The sequence below is a fragment of the Euleptes europaea genome, chromosome 6 (genome assembly GCF_029931775.1).
Source record: "Euleptes europaea isolate rEulEur1 chromosome 6, rEulEur1.hap1, whole genome shotgun sequence".
Lineage (NCBI taxonomy): Eukaryota > Metazoa > Chordata > Lepidosauria > Squamata > Sphaerodactylidae > Euleptes > Euleptes europaea.
This window is the reverse complement of record NC_079317.1, coordinates 45,640,430-45,657,805: the sequence shown is the minus strand read 5'-3', so window position 1 is coordinate 45,657,805 and position 17,376 is coordinate 45,640,430. Positions and strand designations below refer to the sequence as shown.

The window sequence follows — 17,376 nt, the reverse complement described above, 5'->3', positions numbered from 1 at the left end:
AATCATGCCTTCCACAATTGTTTCCTCTTCCTGAAGAAAATCAGCCAACAGCAATTCCAAATAGTTTTTTAAATCCTTCCCCTTGAGTTTTTCTTTGAGGCCACGTATGCGAATCCAGCTCTCCTTTATTTTCTGACATTGCTGTATGGTCATCACGTTTTTCTTTTCTCTCTTGACTTGCCTCCATTGACAGTTCTAAGATATCAACTCTTTTTCTGGTTTCTTTATTATCTTTTGAGTGTTTCTGAAGTTTTGCCTCTAACTTGTCCTGTCTCATTGTCAAAGATGAAATAGAGTCTTGCAACGCAGAAATGGCAGCTGTATTTTGACCTACTACCACTATATTTTAATTCAGACCTTGTTTAACTGATTCCACCTCTTGCTTCACTAATTCCATCTCTTGCTTCACTGATGTCACCTCTTGTTTCACTGATGTCACCTCCTGAAGTGTTTTAGTCAACAGTTCTTGTAAAGAGTTCAGGGTAGCATTAGGTTTTTTGAGTGCTATCCTTGTAGCTACAGGTGTCGCTGTTACTGGTGAGGTGGCCGGTGAAACAGCTGGGCTGGTAACAAGCTCTTCTGTGGGGTGGTAAAGGTTGCTGAATCTGGAGTTGTTTAGGATCTTTTATAAGTCCTTTGGGGTGTTTTTCTGTATCTTTCTTTTCTTTATCTTTGTCTTTGTCTCCCATTCCCCAAAAAAACTTGAAATGGCTGTTATTTATAATCCAATAAAAAGGGGTGTGAAACTTGTTATTTAATGTATCAGTTTAAAAGGCATTTAACACTGGAACTTTAACTTGATTCCAAATCCAGACCTGGGAGAGTACTTTAGCACATCTGTTTCTTCAGTCAGCTTTAAACTCCCTCCAGTCTTTATTTCAGTTTGTTTTAACAGTTAGCTTGACTGGCAGAACTGAATTTCAAGTGCGCAACAGCTGGCAAAAAGCCAAGTTTCGATTTGGATCTGTTTGCGAGTTTTAGATCCAAGCCAAAGTACTTTTAATTATTTCCCAGTTACTATTAGACACCTCAGTGATGTTGATTTTTAATAGGTCATAGAATGTGAAAAAAACCTTGTTTTATAAGATCCAGGTCTCTCCGCCGCTTTCCCCGGCTCCTTGGACTTTAATGGCGCCTGCACCACAGCTCACCAGTCCGGGCGCTCGTCGCCGCTTCTGAGGCAACGAGCACTCCTAGGACGGGGAGCCCACCGGCGCCACAGTCAGCAACCCCCCTTCTTCGAGGGGTGCCGCTTGCCAGGTGTTGGGGGGCGGATTCCCTGCCCCCCGGCCGCTTCAAGCCCGGAGCACGATTGTTCGCGCTACTGCGGCATTCCCCCCAGATCCGGAAGGTTGAACCCACAGTTTTCTAACTGTAAAGGTCTGCGGTAGTTTTCCAGAAGCATAGCGTGCCGTTACATTCCATTGTTTTCTTTTTCCAAGAGAGTCCCAGAAAGCTGGCCAAGGTATTGGCTGCTTGCTTTGTTGTCCACCTGTTTTATAGCCAATCATGATGTTTTATGACTAAGTGCTTCCATGCTACGGGCAACAACATTTGCATGTGTTCCATTTTATTCATGTTCTTGCCCTCTGTCTTCAAGTCATCACAGTTGTCTTACATCTGATACAGAGGGGTATCCTTATTCTGCTTTGATTCCACAGCCTTCAGTTAATACTTATTGATGATTTTTTCACAGAATTCTTATCACATCAAAATTGTGACACTCTCTGTTGAAATGCTGGTTGCATTGGATTTTTATTTTGCTACAGTAGACTGACATGCTACATGCTACAATAGACCCCTTTGTACTTCTTTGCCAGATGTGTGTTTGGTCTCAAGGTATACATTCCTTGAAGGAAATAAATTTTACCCCCCCCAAATCAAATTATTCTCTCCCCCATATGTATACCTTCCTTTCCCTTCCTACGCACATCTTAAGCATGCTTTTGCATTGCTAAATTCTGAGATAGTCATTATATATTAAAGCTGAAATACAACCACTTGGCATTTTGAAGCATTTAATTTCACAATGTGTCCCCCCCATAGGAGGTGTTTATCACAACTTTTTAAAGAGCATGTGCAAAGGCAATGCATATATATCTTTCTTTATCCTCCTAATAGTAAATTATCTTGGAAATAAAAGAAGGCATTTTAATATGGAACCTTCAGAAAGACTGTTATCTTCAATAAAATTAGTTTAAATGATTTGGCTTGCATGCGTATCTGATGGCTTTTAACTCCTAGCTATTATTGTATTCTCTTGTAAAACTATGTGGACGCCTAGTATTCTGGAGTAAAGGATATCATGTTACCTTTCCCCTAGCTTCTTTTAATCCCTTGTTTGCCACTCAGCCAGCTCATACTATGGTAATTACACTGGTACGCAGAGTTTTGTAGCCTTTTCTTGCCCTGTGGAATGTAAATGTATTTGACCTTTCTTTTCCCAGACCTATTTCTTCAATATATTCATTCAGTAATGCTGTTCACATTGTTAACAATAATCAGAATGATATTTGTAAGATGTGTTTTGGGGGAAATGGCACCAAAGGAGCCATCTTTCAACTTTCCTCACATTTTCATCCTCTGTATGATCATTATTAGCAGAACAGGATAAATATAACCTAGTGAAGTGGTGGAAGCATTTACAAAGGCACAAATGAGGTGAATTGCATAGAAGAGGAATAGTGAGATTTAATCTAGAACAGAAGTGAACAGGAACGTTTAAATGGCCCAGGACAAGCTAAGCCGAGTGGCTTCTGTGGTGATGTGAGCCAGCTCTATGGGGGCTTTCAATTTAGACCTTACCAGCAACACAAACAATAGCAGTAGAAAAGAGCAAGAGTCCAGAAGTATCTGAAAAAGTGAGCTGTGGCTCACGAAAGCTCATACCCTGCCAGAAGTTTTGTTAGTCTTTAAGGTGCTACTGGACTCTTGCACTTCTACTGTTACAGACAGACTAACACGGCTACCCATTGTGATCTATCACCAACAATAGCATCAGCTTATCCACTGTCTCTGTGGTGTGGGAAGAGCAAAATGGTGAGCTGACGCTGATCAATGGTGCTTCTGAAGGGCAGGACCCAAGCAACTCCTGAAACAGTGGTGGAGCTATTAGGGCTTGTTTCTGGCCACCAGCAGCCCATCAGGGAATTTTCCAGGTAAGTTAAATGGCCAATCTGCCTCTTCCCTAGAACAGAATATGAAATTTAAAAGTATGCCCGAGGAATTCTGGATTTGGCCAGTATGAGATCCTTCAGATACTTACCTGAGATCGCTGTCAGGAGACCCATAAAATGGTGAAAGGAGAAATTTGATGGAAGCAATTAACAGCAGCATTTGGACAACTTAAAGGAAAACAGGAAGCAAAGTGATAGATGTTTCAAGGCTTGGTCAGCCCAAAAGTTGATGTGAAAGGAACTGGTGTTAGGCCCGTATGCTATCACTGGTCAGTCTTTGAACAATGCAGTCGGAAGACTATATAAAACAGAATTGGAAAGGAGGGCATTTTTGTTAAGGAAATGGGGCTACATCACAACAGATTAGCTCAGGGAAATGCACTGTGTTTCTATGGATGTAATACCATGTTCAGAATTATTTAACATGTCATGTTAATGACTTATGCTTTGTTTAGACAACAACTCTGTTTCAAAGTTCTAGAATTCATACTCGTATTACATTGCTTATTAGATGTATCATCCTATTGATTACATGAATTTACATTGTGTCATCTGCATTGAGTCTCAGTGAGAAATGAGGACTATAAATAATTTAAATAAATAAATATAAGTGTGGTTCTTTGGGCCAGTTTTGATCTTTGGAGGTTTATATAGGCCGGTTAGATAAACATCTTCCAGTAAAAGTGTTTTCTTTCTCTCACCCCAAAGGTGTCATTCTGTCTGTAAATCATAGTAGAATATAACAACGTTTATCCCATAATAATACTTTCATACTATAAAGCCTTGTATACCTATACATACAGAAAGTTTCGAAAAAGGCTCATGGTTGTTCAACGATAATGCTGTTATCCTATTTTACTTTCTCTGCAACTTATACTTCTTGAGCCTTTTCAATGGGATGAAAGCAGATGGGATACTATCATAAATACATGCTGGTAATTTTCTTTCCCTTCCATACAAAGTCCTTGCTTTATTACATATGCACATGTCAAAAGAACTTGGAGTCTATATGTGCCTCCCGTGGTTAACCATATTGTCCCCTTCTGTTTTGCCATTTGCTATAGCAAAAATTATTTTTGTTGAAAGGCAATAGAATGAAATCTATGGTAAACATGTGAGCGAGTCACCCGAACTTTTCCTTTAAAGTAGGCCATGGGAGTCAGTGGGTGTTATATTTTGCAAACAACATTGATGGGGAAACTTTCCTTTCACTCCCCCTTGAACACCAAAGATATAAAATTCACTAAGTTTCTTTGCAGTATCGTACGTTGGTGGAGCAGAACAACTTTGAATAAAATTGGAATGATTGATCTGTCTGGTGTTTTATGATGGGTTTTGCTTATATATAGATTTAAGTAAGCATATGTAGACCTTTACAAGTGTTGGCTATTTTTTGACAAAATGAACATATGTCGTATAGTTGACTTAAAAAAAAAAACCAAGTAATTAAGAGATTTCATTTTCAGCCACTTTTCTAAAGTTGATGTTGTGTGAGTTGGAACTCTCTGTCTTCTTTTGTCCTCCCCAGAGAATGCATTTCTCCAATCATGTTTTGCTTGGCAGAGTCATCTCACATACTCTATGACTTATGGCTTGGATCCTTCCAAAGCAGCCATCGCCTAGCCTTGATTTCTGAACTTAAGGGCACAGTGCAGTTTCCTCAAGTCTAGCAGCGTGCAATAAATTAGGGCACAGTGCAGTTTCCTCAAGTCTAGCAGAGTGCAATAAATTAGACTGCTTAAACCTCGAGGCTACCCACTGGTCAGTAAAAGTTCTGCTGACAGTGTGAGGCCACATGTCATTCATCTCTTTCCATGAAGCCCATGCCTCCTGCTAAGACATATTCAGATGAAAATTTACCAGTTAGCTAATAATAATCAATTTGTGGAAGTAATCTCCAGACTCCATTACAGTATAATTCAGCTGATCTTCCATCAATAGTGATCTTTGTCCATTGACTTTTTTCATCATTAATGAAATATAAAATAACAAGTGGGGGACCTCGTTCCATTTCATGAAAGCCCCCCCTAGTCTCTCCCCTTTTCATGATCCTTCTCTCCTTCCCACCAGCCAGTTGCGCTGTGCTGGCTACCAGGCTCGTCCCAGTTGCACAGTGGGGAACTCAAAAAATTGCAAGAGGGGGGACACAATGCTTTCCCCTGTATCCCCTTCCCACACTATGTCCTCTTTTCCTCCTCTTGGCAGCCTCCATATCCTCACCTTTCCCTGCTTCTTTTTCTCCTTTCCAGCCGTCAACTCACCCTTTATCCCCATCTTCAGCTATATTTATTATTGATTTACTTCATTTATATCCCACCTTTCTCTATAATGGGGACTCAAAGCAGCTTGAATCATTTCCCTCTTCTCCATTTTATCCTCACAGCAACCCTGTGAGGTAGGTTAGGCTGAGGATGTGTAACTGGCTGAAGGTCACCTAGTGAACACCATGGCAGAGTGGGGATTTGAACCTGGCTCTCCCAGATCCTAGCCAGAAACTCTAACCACTTGACTACACTGGCTTTTGTGGGGTGGGTGATGTTGAACAATAGCAAGCAGCCAGACCTTTACACAGCACAAGCCATTTTTTATACTTTATCAGAATTCAAAAGGCACACTTCAATGAAATAAGATCCAATAAATGAGCCTGTAGATTAGTGCATCTAAACTGACAGAATTCAGCTCTGAGTCTTCTAACAAATTCTCTACAGTCATCATCAAACCAGGTTTTTTCTCTCGCATGGACGAAGAAGGCACTATCAGTTTTGTACAAGCAGCCAGACCTTGGTGTCATGGTAGTCAGGTGATAGCAAGTTGCCTAGTGGTTGCTGGCAGGCCTGATCCTGGTGAGTCCTCCGTCAAAGGCCAAAACAACCCTGGAAAAGGTCCTCCACCTGTCTTTTACTGACAGAAACCAAGGCTTGAACTAGCAACACAGTTGTGGTTGCCTAGCAACAACCACAGGACATTTGTTTGTTAAAGCTACAGGCACTGTTTCTGTTATATTAGGGTTTTTAACACACACACACACACACCCCAGTGTGTGTGTTTTAGCTTTCAATTTTTTCTATAAACTTGGGGCTTTTCTCAGGTTTGTAGAAAGATCTGTCTGGTCTATTTGTGGTTCAAGTATCCACAGATGGTGCCACATCGAGAATTAGATATATTGATGATTAAATTTATGAAACTGTGGAAGCTGACCAAGTGCCTCTATAGTTCTAATTCTCTGTTCATTCTTTAGATAGGCAATCTAACCTATACTTTTCTTTCTTGGTCTCTGATTCAAGCCTAACAATGTACTCTTCATCAGAAACTTGCTTCCTGAGAAGGAGCCAAATGCACCATTATATCTTGCTCCTTTGCCGTTAATTACACAGTGTATACAGTGCTGTGAGGTAACCATTCCATTTGGTCTGATGTAACGCTTGCCTTGATGAAACCCAGATAGCCTCCACTAAATTTGATTATTTGCTAAATGGCAAGCATTTCCAGCTTGTGATTCTCCCCTTTTGTATCTTCTCTCCTTTTGCATTTTATGAGGATATTCTCTACAATCTGAAACATCACGACTTTTTGATGCCTTCTGTCAGAGTCCTTCTATCTGTCACATCATCTTATCATCCACCCACAGAATTCTTCGTGGTGTTTTCACAACCCATCACCAGACACATTTTGAAAGGACCTCTGTAGTCTTTTCTGCTTTTTTGTTGTTCTCCACCTACACAGGACCTGAATTTTGTCCTATTGCAACTGATTTCTGCCCTCTATAGTTTCCGAAAGAACATGGTGGTTCTTTAGCTAAACAGGATGTTCCTCTTCAGAGTTTTTTCAGAATTAATCAAACGAAGCCATTATTTCCTGACGCTACCCTTTTCTTCAAAAGAGACAAGATGTTGTACACTTGACTTTGACAAAATTAGCTTATTCCAAACAATTTATGTGTAGAAATGTTGTCAGATTGGGGAATTGCCACCTAGAGCATCACATGGCCAGCAACATTTTCTCAGAATAATTCCAGGTAGCTATACAACCTTGCGAAATTGTGGGTAGTCTCTGCTCATCCTATAGTTTATTCAGAGCTGTTCTTTGGAGACATTCCGGATATGTTGCCCACACTTGCAGTTGGAACAGACTTTCAAAGTGCATCACAAGCGGCTGGCGTTATGAAATGAAATACGTTTGTAGTCCTGCAGTCACTTTCCTATGTTTTCTTTACCCTTCTGAAGTGATCTGTTACTTTCCTCTTGCATTTGTTTTATTGAACAGGGTCCTTCCAAGAATAAGCTAAAATTACTTACCTGTAGTTGAAGAAATACAGAGCAGCAGCAGCAGTTGTTGTGGTGGAAAACTAAAAATGGTAGACTGCCAAGGATAAGCCTGACCATGTATTTTGGGGAGGGAAGATGCATTACTCTCTAGCTACTGCTGTGGACCTTGTAAGGCAGCAACATCTGCAAGATTAATTCGTTTCATTCCCCTCTCTCCCCATATCTCCAATAGTCACCATTTCTGGGAATTGTGAGAGCTGGGACTATTGGTTTAAAGCAGCAGTAATTGAGGCAAAAAAACATGTTCTCTGCATTTGAGGAAGAACAGAGGTAGGGGTGAGGCAACAGGATTAGCCTGGGTTTGTTTGACACTGGTATTCTGAAGACAGATTGCCAAAAGAAACGGCGTATCTTTGTGCCTTAAAATACTTAGGTTATGCAACTACCAAAATCTAGAAATTATATTTTCCAATGCCCAGTCTGTTACCGTCAGGGCAACATTGTCTACCTGACAACATTTTATTACTGTGGCCCACTTCAAGGACTGTTACGGCTAAAAAGCAGCATGCTATGGTTGAAAATATATCTAATAGTCAAAATGTACCCATCTGCAGATACTTAAATCCACGGGTTGGGGCCTTGTACATATGCTTTCCTGCAAACTTGGGGGCCATCCCAGGTTTGCAGAAAAATGTGAAATGTGGGGGAAATTGAGTGATGACGGTGAAATCCCCCAGTGTCTAGCAAGTGGATGGTCCAGGGGTGGGGCAAGAGAGATATAGTCTCCTCCCCCCAGCAAGTTTTGCATATCCCAGTTGGCAAATTTTCTAATTAAGATGTTTCCCTGTTTACTCCTGAGCATAGGTTTTATAAATCCATGACAATTAAGAATATAAGTAAATCCTGCTAGATCAAACCAGTGGTTCATCTGGTCTCTCATTCTCATACAGTAGCCAACCAGTTGTTGTGGAGAGTCAAAAAAACAGGGCGTAGAGGCTGAGGCCTTCCTCTGATGCTGCCTCATAGCACTGATATTTAGAGGTTTTCTGCTTTTATATATGGTGGTTCCCACATCTTCTCCATGAATTGTTTAAAGCCATCACAATGTCCACTGCCAGTGAGTTATACAGTATAATAACTTATTTAGTAACGAACTAAACAAAATGAGTAAACAAAATTTCCAACAACTTCATTGGGTGCCCTGAGTTCTAGTATTATGGGACAGGGAGAAACAGCTATCATTTTTTTCTACGCCATGTATAATTTTATAAACCTCTATCCTGTCTTACCCTAGTCATCTTTTTAGACAGTTTTGACGTTGTTTTTTGCATGTAGAGTAGCAGGGAATTGTTCTTCAGTAATGATATTAGGAGGAAAGTCTACAGTTCCTATGAAAGTTGTCAGAAATTAGATTCTTTATACCAGTGGTGCTCATTCTGTGGCTGACGGAGAGCCACATTAACAATTGCCATCAACCAAAAAAGCCACATATACATAATCCCTAGTGTCTGCACCTCAGGGAAGCCTGCAGCTTATTTGTTACTGTGGCAGCAGCTGTTTCAAGGTGGGAACCACTTGCCAATCACAAGGGCCTTACGCACTTTAATGAAACATTGGTAGGTTCCACATTGGAGAGTGGTGCTCGAAAGAGCCACATGTTGCTCCCGAGCCACCGAGTGAATATCACTGCTTTGTACTATTAATACCTTCACATACTGATTTTACAGTAAAATTCCAGGTCATGGGAATTGTGTACCATTAACTTTACATGGCACTCTTAAACCATATTTTATACCTTTTAAGATGTTTCTCCTTACTGGGAACTAGAATTGTATTAAAGAAATAAAGCTTTGCTTGCTTTCTTGACAGTGCATAATAAATTGACTGATATAATTCATTTGGAGAGTTGAAAAATGTACTGAAAATAATGGGGCATAACATGCTAGGGTTAACATTTATTCATAGATGATGCAATTAAATAAAATGGGCATTAACTTCAAGGTCAGTCAGAAAAGTAATAAAACTGAATATTTTAATTGAATCATAATTGCTTCCCGTTGATACATGCAAGTCAAGTAAAATAGATGTCAGCACTGCAAATTATGATTCTTCCTCCTAATTAATTTCCTAATTCTGCATAGAGTTTTTCAAATGGCGGGCCTTGTTGTGGGTTTATCCATCCATCCAGGTTTTCTTCTTCTTCCCTTCCCTTCACCCCTACTGACCCTACATAGGAAAAAAATGCAGTGTGATTAATTTTATTGTAGGTTTTTTTGCTTTATTTATCTAATATCCATCATTAAGAGGAGCAAAAATATCAATAATTAAAATGTAAGTAAGATTCTGTAATTTTTATCATTAATATTGTGAACACTCATTATTCAGTAAGTAGAATTTATAACTGAATGATTATTTTTAGTGGACTGGATTTCCAATAACAGTGCCTTGTCAGGCTGTTCTGCAGATAATGTGAGCTCAGAAGTGTTCCTATTAGAAGAAAATAATAACATTAACATAAAATAATATTACATTTTACTTTAAAACTAAATTTGCTGAAAAAATATTCAGAGAGACCTTTGAAGCTTATCCTAGAGATGGAAAAGGTACAGAAAGGGGAAAGTAAAATGATCAATGGGTGGGAGCATTTTCAACATACAAGGCTGAGGTAAGAAAAAGATGGCTGAAAAGCAACATGATGAAGCCTTATAAAATATGAATGGCAGAATAGAGAATAGTGCACCGTTCTCCTTCTTATCAAAAATTGGTATTTGGCGTGTTGCATCAGAGCAGATTGGCAGTTCAGGATGGACACAAGAATTTTTTTCCCACACAATTCAATGGAATTCCTTACCAGCAGATATGATCAAAGCCATGAACATAGATGGAATAAGTCCTGTAGAATAAACCTGAGTAGAGCTGTTTAGAATTATGCCATCCTATTCTCAAGTTTATTTAGAATTCCATTCAAGTCTATTAAATGGGGCTTACTCCCGGGAAAGTGTTCTCAGGATTGTACTGTAAGTGAATTAAAAGCCCCTTTCTTATCAGAGAGGGGTTATAGCTCAGTGGTGGAGCACATGCTTGGGATGCAGAAGGTTCCAGGTTCAATCTCTAGCATCTTGAGTGAGGTGAACAACTTCTACATGAGACCCCCAAAAAAGCCACTGCAATCAGAGTAAACAGAACTGTCCTTGAGAATCCAAAGGTCTGATTTGGGATAAGGCATCTAGCTTCATGTGCTCATAAAGTTCATAAAGTGTAGAACTGTCACCTTGAATTGCCTTTAGGAAGGCATATATTTCATTGATAATTCACATGGTTTGTATACATAAGGTTCCAAGTTCAATCTCCAGCATCAAAGACTAGTACATTGTTTACACTAAACTGTTTCATGTAAACTGTTGGGCATGGCTGCCTATATAGTACCCATGGGCTATTTTCATGATCACAAATAGGCACTGCCCATTTTCCCTTTCGCCTTGAAGAAATTTCTCTGAATGGAAAGCAGGCAGGGAAACAATGTATTTTCCAGCTGACGTGCAAGGCAAAGGAAATGAACCTATTTTTTCCCAAGGATGAAAATCAGTTGTTCAAAGGGAGTAAGTGAGTGTGATCTGGATAAGAACATTTATGTTTGCCGCCACAGTATTTTTGATATACAGGAACTGGCTTCCAAAGCACCAGCTTTCTTTCTTTCTTTTTTTAAAGTAATATTTGACGCTCTTGCCGGACTTTGTTCTCTAAAATATATTTTAACATCTTGGCAGGTTTAGATCCAGATAAACATCTAGGAAAAACATTGGATGAAATGGAACCTTATCTTTTAGAAGTAAGTATTATCTGAAGAATACTCAAAACATTATTCTGTGCTTCAGACAAGAAAACATGTAGTGGTGATATGTGGAGATAACCAACAACAGTTGTTAAAGCACTACTTTCGGAAACAAACTTTAGGCCAAAATGTACTTTACTGATATGTTTTCATAAGTAACTACATGCAGAACGTGTTTAAAGGAATTACTTTATTTGGACAAATGCTAATTACCTATATATTTGTGAAATGATGGCTAGGAAATAGTTATGTTTTTCATACTGGGAGATAATGGCCTGGTTACATGGTGCTGGCTGCATGGTAGGGACGTCAGGACTTACGGGGGCTTCTCACCTTCCCCTGTATCCCCTTTCCTGTGCTATTTCCTTTTTCTGTCATCCTGACAACCCCATATCCTCACCTTTCCCTGCCTCCTTCTCTCCTTCCCACCCACTAATCAACCTACCTTTTATCAATCTAGTTTCTTTTTTTAGATTTCTGTCTACCAACCTGGAGTTTGTAGAAAGATCTGTCTGGTTTTTTCATAGCTCTGGTCTCCAAATATAAGTATCTATAGACCCACAGATTTGGCCACATTGAGAATTAGATTGATTGGTCTTCTGCAACTACCTGGCTTGTGCACAAAAACAAAGGTTGATTTGAAACTGAATTTGGACATCCCAATCTTAGGCTTACCTGTCAGAGACCTCCATCTTCCTTCCCCATACCTGCACTTGTCTGCCTTCACAGTGGCACAACAGCTTGGGTGCAGGGTATTTTTGAACAGAGGGATTCAGATTTTTGTATTAGGGCCTCTTGTATTCAGTTGGTTGATGTAGATTTTGCACTGAGGTTTTGTTTTGGTTGTCCCCACTGCCAGAGTTGAGGTAGGTAGCTACTTAATCCTGCTATTTAGATTTGATTGTAATAGAACAGTGACAACAATAACTGTGGTCTCCTATTTGATGTGGGCATCTCAGCTGTGCTGAAGTCAGTTCATACGATGGTATGAAGACTTTTTCAGTACAGGTAAATACTCATTCTTATTGGTGGATTGTGCGCGGTGGTTTTTTGGCTATAAAGTCAGTGAAGATAAATATTTTACTAGTTATTTAGCTAGTTTTGTAGCTTAGTGTAACTGAAATATAAACACCAGCTGCAGAGGAACTTGAGGCTATAGTTCTAAAAATATTTCCTTTGAATTCTGTCAGGGGGTGGTATATGCATGTCAGAAAGTGAGAGTACTGCATCAAAAGGAAATGGGCCAATTTCAGATTTTTTTTTGCCATTTTGTCAACCCCTTGTTTGTTTAAGCACAAACTCTTTGCCTTAAAGCCTCATAGACACTTAATAAAGAAAAATTCATCACATCTGATTTGAGAGAGATGAATATATATTTATTTAGTTTTTTACCTAGCCAAATTCCAGAGAAATTGGTTGTTTAAAGCACACGAAACAATTAAGTTAAAGCCTACTCACACGGTGAACCATAGCCCCTAGAACATAAGAACATATAAGAGCCTTGCTGGATCAGTCCAGTGGTCCACGTAGACCAATATCCTCTCTCACATAGTGGCCAATCAGTTATTCTGGAGGGCCAACAAGAAAGCATAGGGGCCAAGGTTATTGTCGTGCCTGGTTAACTTGTGGTTGATGGTCTGTGATTAAGTCTGTTTTAACTGCAGCTTTATGGAGCTAAATAGGATTGGTGCTGCAGTGCTAGTGGAGAGAGGGTTAATCCTGTCCCCCTTTGCCATTTTCCTGATTTAAAGGGTCTCCTAAATACTGCTGTTTATCCTGTCAGGTACCTCTATAGTTCCCATTTGGAGCAACTAGTAGTTCTTAGATAGTGGGTGACAAGGACCAGTTGATCGAAGAAGTAACATTCCTTATTTCTATAGCCACAGTCCGGTTCGGGCCTCCCATGACTCCTGCTAACGCCACCCTCCCCAAAAGCTCAGGGGATATAATCACTACCGCTGTCTTATTTGGTTTGTCCATGAGGCACACTGAATTTTCTTAATTAAAATTAGATGCATACTCAGAACAGTGATTTATGCAGAAAAGCAAGGGGATCCCCCCCTGAGGATAGGCAATTCTTGCAGGTTTCTAAATTGCTTCTTGTTAGAAAATTCAGTAATTCCTAAGAGCAAAGTAGATGTTCCTGATTACGATCACAGAAGCAGAGAAAGGAGGAGTTTCTGTATACTCAGGGAACTCCTCAGGAATGCAGAAAAATATGACAAAAGTGCAAAAAAAAGTGTGGTAAGAACTGAATATGCTCTAAAATAGAGATGTGAAGGCCATTCCTTCCCATTTTGCTTTCTTGTGAAATACTTTTCCTTTTGGATTGAGTGAAATGTCTTTTAAGACATGGCTTTATTCAAAGTGTAGATTTTTATAGAACATAATACAATCTACCGCATTGTATTTTCAGTAGTATATTATTTATATGTGACTAATTTTGTCCACAGCTGCAGCTCTCTCTCTCTTTAGTATTGGCTATATTTGCAATTTTGCTTGTAGTAAATGAAAGCATTTATGTTTTGAAATTTGATAAATCTGTTAAGTAGTCCAATTTTTTTCAGGGGGAAAAGCTGTGGGGGGGGGAAAGCAAAATGATTTCCTTCATGGCTTCAAAATTTCCATATGTTTTGAATTTTTGCATCTCTGGTCTAGAAGTCAGGGAATTATGTAAGCAGTAGAGAGTGCATCTAAAGAAGGAGGGGAATTCGACAGGTAAAGTTTCTGAAAGATTCTGGTGACCAGGAGGGAAGATTTGGGGGTGGGGGTGGAATTTCAAAATTGTTCCATCTTCCCATGATTCTTTACGGGTCCCCAAGCTGATGCTAAATTACTTACTCTCAGAGAGAGCAGCTTTGAAGGAGATTTGGAGAGGCAAGCACAGAACCGCCCAGGACCTGGAATTATTCAGTTAATTTACCTCTCACATAGCAGTTCTCTTGCATCACACTAATGTCTCCCAGGACATAGTTTTGAAATCACTCTTACAGTTGGTGTTTTTATGTGGCTGGGATCTTGGATAACCCTTGAAAAAGTGGGGGCATACTCCTAAGAGTAAGCTCTGTCTTTATTCTGAATTTTTATTCTGAAAGAAATAAAAGCCTGTGAGGGAGGGGTTGTTGCTAAGTGGCTGAGGTTCTACTTGGTAAGCAGAAGGCCCCAGGTTCATTCTAGTTAAAAGGATCAGGTAGTATGTGATGTGAAAGGGAGCAGCTGGAGAGCCATTGCCAATCTGAGTAGACAGTACTGACCTCAATGGATAAGCAGTCTGATTCAGTGTAAGACAGGAACACAGGCAGGACAATGCTGTTGCAGTCGCCTTGCTTGTGGACTTCCTAGAGGCACCTGGTTGGCCACTGTGTGAACAGACTGCTGGACTTGATGGGCCTCTGTCTGGTCCAGCATGGCCTTTCCCTATGTCCTTATGTGAGCTTCACTATTCACTGCTTTTAAAAGGCTATCTCCTTCTAACATCTATATAGTATTAAAGGTGCTTCCATGCTAATATACTGTTTGCCTTGAGGTTTAAACTTAAAATTTAGACATACCGATGAATAGTGAAACTAGCAAATATAGCTAGATTCGGGACAGTTTTATGTGAGCATATCACTGTACTGCTTTCCAAGTTATTCATAATGAGCTACGATAATTGTTAAACTTGTTATGATCAGAATTTTAAAAGTTTGCACCTTAAACTAGCAACATAAATGCAAGTTTGTTGTGTTGCATTGTTATAGGAATTAAAGATTATGCTGGGGTCTCCAGCATGGTGCCCACTAACATCTTTCCTGGTGTCCACCAAGTGTTTTTACAAAGTGCTGGGGCCAGGTGGGGCTTTTGTCGAGCAAGGCTTCTGATTGGTCCTTGGAGTTTTGATTGGCTTTGGCAGCAGTTGCCACCACAGTACATGGATTTTCACTGCATGACTGAAGTTAAGCTGTGGCAGCTATTTTCTGTATGATTCTGCCTCTGGCAGCAGCCATTTCATAGCAGCCAGTTTGTGGCTGCGCCCATCATGCTGCGTCAGAATTCCAAAGGTACCGATAAGGTTGGGGATGCTGGCACTATGCAGACAAACCTGTGAAATTTTCATTGATGTTCTGGTAAACAGCATACCTTCTGGAGGTCCAGTATTACATTTTAAAGGTAGAATTGTGTTCACCTCTTTCTTAAGGTTCCTTGCAGCTATATGTGGAAAGGGTAACATTATTGATTTTCTGTGCTGGATCAACTTCTGGAAAACTGTAGAACATACATTTTGTTTGGGACTTAGATATATCTGTTAGCTTACCTTCATTCATTTGTGCATCTTAAGGCATGGGTGTGCACCCATCACTTGAAAAAGGAGTTCCGAAGAGGCAGTCCCTGACATGAGAAACTAGGATGTTCTAACAAGGATAGAAAGCACTCACTTGGAAACTCTTTGATGTTGAACTCCAGGAAGGATTTGTGGCACCAAAGAGTCAGTATTGTAACCAACAATTCAGAAATAACTTGTAAACAATACTGCTTTTCTACTGTGATATACTTAGTGAGGCCATCAGTGGGGAGGAACAACCATATACTTTGTTGTTCCCAATATAGCCACATAGCTGTTCTTACCGGAGGGCGGGGGAGATCTCAAACAGCTTTTCAGCAGTAGTTTTTGGCAGGAAGTAGAATAAGCTGTTTTGACTAACTGTTTTGTGAGTTGTCCATTCTTATTGCATCAGCATTAATTATTCTTGATAGATTTGTCCTACAAGAACTTTACAGCAGCTTTTGACAGGTGGCGCTATCTCTTAAGTCAGCCGTGTGAGTTTTGGAAGTGAAAACTTGATTAAGTGAATGTTTGGTTATTTTTAGACAAAGAGATATTCTCTCATTAAAAGGAAAATGTCTTTGATAATGTAGGCTTGGAAGAAAAAAAGATGATTTGATCTTTATTTAAAAATAAGATTTCAATTTATCATCCAGAATGGGTAAACAGAGATTACTTAATTGTATGGCAGATAACATCTTCATTTGCTCTGTATATTTCCCCTGACAGCAAAATGGTTGAAGGGGGTTGAAAGCAAAACAGCCACCTGCTAGATGAAAAATCTTATACAGTTCAATAAATGAATAAAGTTCAGACAAATTTGTTTCTGCATTCAAATGTCATGTCAAACTGCTATTTCTGTAATGCTTTATCAGCCATGTATCTTCTGTTCTGGACAGGTCCCATGCCAGGTTTGTGGGAACACTTGGAACATGTTCTCTTTTATAACCTTCTAGTGGTGTACGTTAGATAGATACTTCTGTTCCACTAACTCGGGACTTAACTGGAACCAGTACTCACTAGAGTCTACCCTTTGGAATCTTGTTGCTAGAGTTTAGGTTTGGAATATGAGGTAATGAAGAGTGTGTATTAAATATCTTTCTCTCTCAGACTTGACACAACTGAAATCAGGGGTAAGTATCTCAGGGCAAGATTTGACATTCAGGTTGACTTGATCTTTGCCAAGCAATGGTACATATAGCATTAAATATCCAAATGCACTGAACAATATTGCATCTTCTCCCAGCTTTAATTATTCCACCAGACCTCTCACCCCTCTCCTGCTTTTGTGCTAGAAAGGACTCTAATTTTGTCCTATAGCAGTTTGTGGAGATCAAGGTGATCGAACAGGGTGCAGCATTTTTTGTGGCTTATTTTATGTGGCCTTATTTTATGCTTCTGGTCAGTCTGTAGATGTATGTATGTAAAGCATGGTTATGAGGATAATAAATACAGGTTGAGTTTCCCTTATCCGAAAATTCAATATCCAAAATCCAAAACTTTTTGAATGCCCATAAAGGGTAATAAAATGGCACGTGTGCAGGCTAGTCGTGCCAACAGCAGATTCCCCACGTTGCCCCACTTGCACAAAATTATTAAAAATGTGGTATAAAATGACCTTAAAAATGTTGTATACAATGACCTTCAGGCTATGTGCATAAGTTGTATATAAAAAATAAATGAATTTCACGTTTAGACTTGGGTCCCATCCCCAAGATATCTCATTATACATATGCAGATATTCCAAAATCTGAAAAAATCTGAAACACTTCTGTTCCCAAGCATTTTAGATAAGGGATA

General features: G+C 39.6%; 1 protein-coding gene across 1 annotated transcript in view; it reads left to right on the top strand.

Moving 5' to 3' along the window:
• DPH6 (diphthamine biosynthesis 6) overlaps nt 1-17,376 on the top strand; it is a 259,679-nt gene that overhangs the window by 70,776 nt on the left and 171,527 nt on the right. The window contains exon 6 of the mRNA XM_056850740.1: nt 11,209-11,270. Within this exon, the coding sequence (XP_056706718.1) occupies nt 11,209-11,270 (62 nt within the window). The remainder of the gene's footprint in view (nt 1-11,208; nt 11,271-17,376) is intronic.